The sequence below is a fragment of the Panicum virgatum genome, chromosome 2K (genome assembly GCF_016808335.1).
Source record: "Panicum virgatum strain AP13 chromosome 2K, P.virgatum_v5, whole genome shotgun sequence".
NCBI classification, from domain to species: Eukaryota; Viridiplantae; Streptophyta; class Magnoliopsida; order Poales; family Poaceae; genus Panicum; species Panicum virgatum.
In genome coordinates, this window is record NC_053137.1 from 29,897,935 (window position 1) to 29,903,631 (window position 5,697).

The window sequence follows — 5,697 nt, forward strand, 5'->3', positions numbered from 1 at the left end:
CTGTCCGCTACGCGCTAGTGTGCTCTGTGCTCGTCTGCCACGTGTTACTGGAGTCTGCTACTGCTATCCAGTTGGGCCGTGCTGGGCTTCCATCCATGGGCTGGGCTGTAATTCATAAACTTTCTATCACACGGAAGATAGATAGGAGCGCCCCCCCCCCCTGTGCCTCCTGACCCTTCATCTTCCTCGCAAAAAAATTAGGTGCCTCCCGAGTCTAAAAATCAGGCACGACTTCTTCCTCTCGCGCGCCTCCCGCCAAACCCGCCCTGCGACTCCGGCCGCTTCCTCTCCTCCTCACTCCGCCAGCACGACACCCTCCTCCTCCCCTTGCATAACGGGTCCCAACCACGCGCGCAGGGGGCTGCGGGCTCCGGCCACCGCCGCCGGGATGCGCGCGGGCTTGGCCTCCGCTGCCGTCACGCGCGCCAGGGGGCTGCGGGCTCGGGCGCCGCCGCCAGGACGCGCGCCGGCTGCGGGCTCCGGCCGCCGCCGTGCCCCGCGTTGTGACCCTGTGAAGAGACGACGCCAGGACCCGCCTCCACGCGCAGCGAAGCGATTGAAACCGCCTCTCACTGTCCCACATCGCCGCGAACATCCCCGGCGGAGATGGCGGGCTGGGATCGGCGACCAAATCCATGGAGGACACCGGCGGCCCCAACCGTGAGAAACACTAGCATATATAACATTATGATAATAGAGAATTGCATCTACATTGTTTCCTGAGATTTTTAGCAATCGGTCCTAGCAAATGCTTTTCATTTGACAAAGCATGTACAACCACGAATGGGATGCTGATTAGTAATAGTCATTATGTTGATTTTGGTATTTGTTTTGGCATTAGGGTTTTCTGCTAGACAATTAGTATGGGAAACTATTATTGATTTACTGCACTTTCTCACAAAAGAATCATTTTACTCACATTCTTTTCTTTAATAGAGGGGAAACTAGGAATGTCCAATGTTGGGGACACCTTTCTCGATGTTGCTACAGCTGCTGACCAATATTTCAAACCTATTGATATGTTGGGTGCAACCAGGCAAGAACCACATAATTTGGTTCAAGTCTCAACAGAAATTGATGTGCAACAAGAAGCAGGTACATTTCCTTATTCTAAATATTGTTTTCATTACAGCTTTTAATCTCAATAAACTAAAAAAATCCTTTTGTCACAGAGGGAGATGAAGGAAATAACAATGGTGTCGCTGTCACAGAGGTGGACCACAATTTAAAATCAGTTCAAATGTTGCTTGCAACTGAGGACGGGCAACATGCACGTAAGCACTCTAACTTCTCCCATTTGAATTAAAAAAAAGTACTTCTTCTGCTTATTAATAGAGGCTCATATTGGAGAGACCTTGCTTGATGATGTCACAGGTGCTGACCATCTCAATATGGACAATCAAATAGAGGAAGGACATTGCCATCATGGCCATGTTCATGACCCTTTGGAAGATGCTGTCAAATGTCCTGAACATGATGAACAGATGTTAGAGCAGATCAGCATTGGAGAGACCTTGCTTGATGATGTCAAGGTGCTGACCATCTCAATATGGACAATCAAATAGAGGAAGGACATTGCCATCGTGGCCATGTTCAAGACCCTTTGGAAGATGCTGTCAAATGCCCTGACCATGATGAACAGATGCTAGAGCAGATCAGCAAGTCATCAAGCTCTAACCAAGAAAATGAGCTGCAGACAATGATTAAGATATCACAACATAACAAACCAAATAAGTCGAACATAGCTCAAGTTCTGCCCCAAGGTAATTATTAGGATACCACAACATATAACAAACCAAAGAAGTCGAACATAGCTCAAGTTGTGCACCAATGTAGTTCCATTTCTTAATGCATTGCCTCCTTTTGTTTTTCTCATATCTGATTCATTTATGAAATAAATGATCATTCACTGTAGATTATATGCGCACCAAAGAAGATCTTGAGATTATTGAATACATTAAATCATTACCGGCGAAAACAGTTTTGGTGAACATTGACAGCGCATGGTTAAATAGAAATGATATGGAATGTCTTTTCAATGGTAATATGCAATTGGATGGCAAAGTAAGTACATCTGTATAGACTAAAGTATACAAATTTTAACCTGTACTATATGATATAATATACTAATTGCATTCTTTTCTGCACAGGCCCTAAGTGCATATATTCATTGTATCAGGGGTGAAAAGCATCTACTTTGTAGAGAGGGTGGAATGGTCTTCTTGGAGAATATGTTCATTTCAAGCCTACTTAAGCGTGATGGTGATCGTGATGTGGTCTTAAATTATAAGGAAGACACTATTGATAAAAGAATGGAGAGCTATTTACAAGCTGACATGGTAAACTTAAATCTCTGTTCATGTATGATAATGTAGACCATATTGGAGGAGATTAACTATAAAAATATTTAGTGTACGATGCAGGTTTTCATTCCAATCAACATGGCAAAGTTTTACTGGTATCTGGCAGTTGTCAATGCAAAAAAAATGTGAGATACATGTACTTGATTCTATGGGACTACAAATCAAGGATTGCTAAGATCTCAATACTACAGTGAGTAATTATTCCTTTTGTTTGGTTGTTTATTATCACATTATTATTAATAATAATTAATAGTAATCCTTATGCTGCATATTTATCACAACAGTTAAAAAGACTAGAAAGACATTTTAAATATGTACTAGAACATAATAAAGAGCTTAACAGAGACAAGTGGCAGCACCTGGATGTTGCATCAAGGCCATGGCCAAGTTATAGAGAAGATCACAGAGCAAATGCAAACTGATGGGTACACTTCTTGTGGCTAAACAATAGTTAGAATTTGATTGTGTTTGTCTGAACAAACTTAGAAACTCACTTTATTTTTCTAAATTAATGTTTTGGGTATCCTATTGTCTATGGATGATAACCTATATGGAATATTGGACTGGATCGTCTCTGTCTGATAATGTAACTCAGGTAATTCATAGATGATTTTGCATTGACAAGTGCAAGGTAGCAGTTAAACAATTATATAAACTTACACTACTTTGCAGGATGATATCACAAATTTCAGGTTTAAGCTAGCTGCAATCTTGTGGGACTCAACATTAAACACGAGAAGAGGATATCAACAACCTGAACAAACATATGAAGTCTTAGAGAGTCCAAGTGATGTTGAAATTATCGATGCTCCGAATGCGTTATCTAAACTGCCAAATCCATCACATCTAATGGAATCAGATGCATTTCCAAATGTTCTTTCCAGTAGAGTAAGATGGACAAACACACAAGAACTATTGTATGTGTTAAGCAACTATATCATGTCGGTGGACAGTAATGCTGAATATTTGCAGTAAGTCATTTTCCACTTATTATATTCTATATGCATAGTAAATATTGGCAGCCTATCTATTTGCTTTAAAATGGAATATTAATCATTTATTAATAAAAAAGAGTGGATTAGGAGCACCAAGCCTTATCCAATTTCTTTAACTTTGCAAAAACTAAAAGACATATTACACGTAAATAAGCCAATGGATCCTGATTGCTTCAACATGGCTGTTCGGATGCTCGCATGCAACGTGACCTTATTGTGGTCAGAAGAGAAATACCACTACATGGACTTACAATTCTGTGTAAGTTCATGTAATTATTATAGATAGCCATGTAATATTGTTATGATAACACTTTTTATTAGTAAAAAACAGTCCATATCTGATTTTGCTTGAGACCCGCGCCATCATGCAAAGCTCGATATCAACCGGTTGGCAAAATTATTTGAATGTTGGCCTAACATGGAGTATAAAATTTCACACTGCAGCAATGTAAGCTATGTTCCTTTGTCCTTTATAATCTTGTGTTTTCTTACAGTCACATGAAAACTGTTTTTGTTTGCAGATTTTATCGCCCTACAATTTCTTGGGTCATTTCACATTATTCATACTTAACATGGGTGCTAGAAGTGTCTGTATAATGCACCCAATGCCTTTACCAGCATGGTTTAAAGGTCATCATCCTAGCATTCATTATGTTCACAAACTCCATAATATTGCCAATAATATGAAACTTGTCATGGAATTAGCTTATCCTGCATGGAATGACCATATTTATGTATGGAATCGTGTATTAGCACCATGGGTGCCAAAAACATTGGACTGGCAATAGCTTGTAACTTGCGCACAACTAATTAATTATTGTCCACATATATGTAACATGTTCTTTTGTAGGAACCTAACAGGCTTTCTTGTTATTAACTTTATGCAGTCATGGGATGGTATAAGATTACCATTGATTAGCACCGTGAGTGCCCTTTTTGTTATACTTGGTCAATAACATACTATAATTAGTAGTTAATATGTTCAATGATGAGTAATACTGCATGTGCAGGCAAGAAATGTATTGAGGACCAAATTCTTGGTGGAGTGCGAGGAAAATGAAGCTAAAGACAACATTCCTGGAGAAATACGAGAAATCCTTAAGCATCTCAGAATTTAGGCAATATATGTGATCTATTAGCTATATGTTGCTCTTTTAGCATATGGTGCATATTTGCTATGTATTCAACTACACATAACTTGTGATCGGTCCCTTTTGGTGTGACTTGTGATCGGTCCCTTTTGGTGTGACTTATGATCGGTCCCTTTTGGTGTGATGACTTGTGATCGGTCCCTTTTGGTGTGATCTTAATCTATGTGATCTATCTATTTGATCATCCACTATACGATTAATAAAAATGTTGTGGTTTAGATTTTTTTACTGTGGCGTTAGCACGGGCATTTTACTAGCCTCCTAAAAGGTAGAATGCACATTCCCTAGAGATGATGTTGGCTCCGATAGTGGGACTATAGAGGGTGTTTACAGGGGTTCCTCTTATGGTGCAAGGAATAGTTGGAGGAGAGATGATCCGAAGAATTTCTGGGGATACCTCAAGCTCTCTTGACTACTCACTGCTCATCAGCTTCTTAACATTTTCTCTATAGAGGGCGGCTTCCATAGGATCTGTGGAAGCAACGGGAACTAGTGGTTTCCTCTTGCAGAAATAATTCGAGGTGTTTCCAAAGTCTTCAAAAAGATCATCCTCGAATTTGAAAGGGGGTTTCAGAGGTTGAATTTCTTCATTCTCCGAAACTCCTGATTCGGGAAAGGATTCTAGAGATGAATATGAGGTTGTGGGAAGTGGAAGATCGGATTCGGCTACTAGAATATCCTTATGGCTTGATGTATCCTCTTCTCGGGAGGGTCTAGACTTCGATACGAAGGAATTATTTTCGGTGATATGATCTAGGATTTTCATGCCTTCGATCGGAGTCTTATGGGAAAAAGACCCTCCAGTGCTTGCATCAAGATGATGGGCAGATTCCGTATCGAGTCCCGAGAAAAAGTGTTGAAGCAACACATGATTGGGTATCGACAGGACAGGGCCGGATTTTACTAAGAGTGAAAATCTAGCCCAAGCCGCACCTATGGTTTCCTCCTCATTCTGCTGAATGCAGAGGATATCCTTTCATAGAGCGACGATACGGGACTCAGGAAAAAATCTAAGATAGAACTTGTCTCTGAGTTTACTCCAGCTTCCATTCACAGTCTCTACGTCTTTTGTGTACCATTGTCTAGCCTCCTTTATGAGAGAAAAGGGGAACAACTTCCACCAAAAGGTATCATGTGTCATGCCCGCGAAGGCGTAGCATGAACACATCTACTCAAACTCTCGTAGAT

At 40.7% G+C, this 5,697-nt stretch overlaps 1 protein-coding gene across 20 annotated transcripts; it reads left to right on the forward strand.

Moving 5' to 3' along the window:
- The first annotated feature begins 212 nt into the window (after positions 1-212).
- Positions 213-4,650, forward strand: LOC120673127. Of its 20 annotated transcripts, none has more exons than XM_039953914.1 (10): positions 213-660; positions 937-1,095; positions 1,173-1,274; positions 1,533-1,763; positions 1,916-2,064; positions 2,151-2,339; positions 2,412-3,806; positions 3,880-3,988; positions 4,220-4,281; positions 4,369-4,650. In XM_039953914.1, exons 1-7 carry the CDS (start codon positions 636-638, stop codon positions 2,490-2,492), a joined length of 936 nt encoding a protein of 311 aa, XP_039809848.1. In that variant the 5' UTR covers positions 213-635; the 3' UTR covers positions 2,493-3,806; positions 3,880-3,988; positions 4,220-4,281; positions 4,369-4,650. The 20 variants fall into 20 exon arrangements, with proteins under 20 accessions (XP_039809848.1, XP_039809857.1, XP_039809893.1 ...); XM_039953923.1 differs by having other exon boundaries at positions 4,246-4,281; XM_039953959.1 differs by having other exon boundaries at positions 2,412-3,334; positions 4,246-4,281.
- Positions 4,651-5,697: the final 1,047 nt, after the last annotated feature.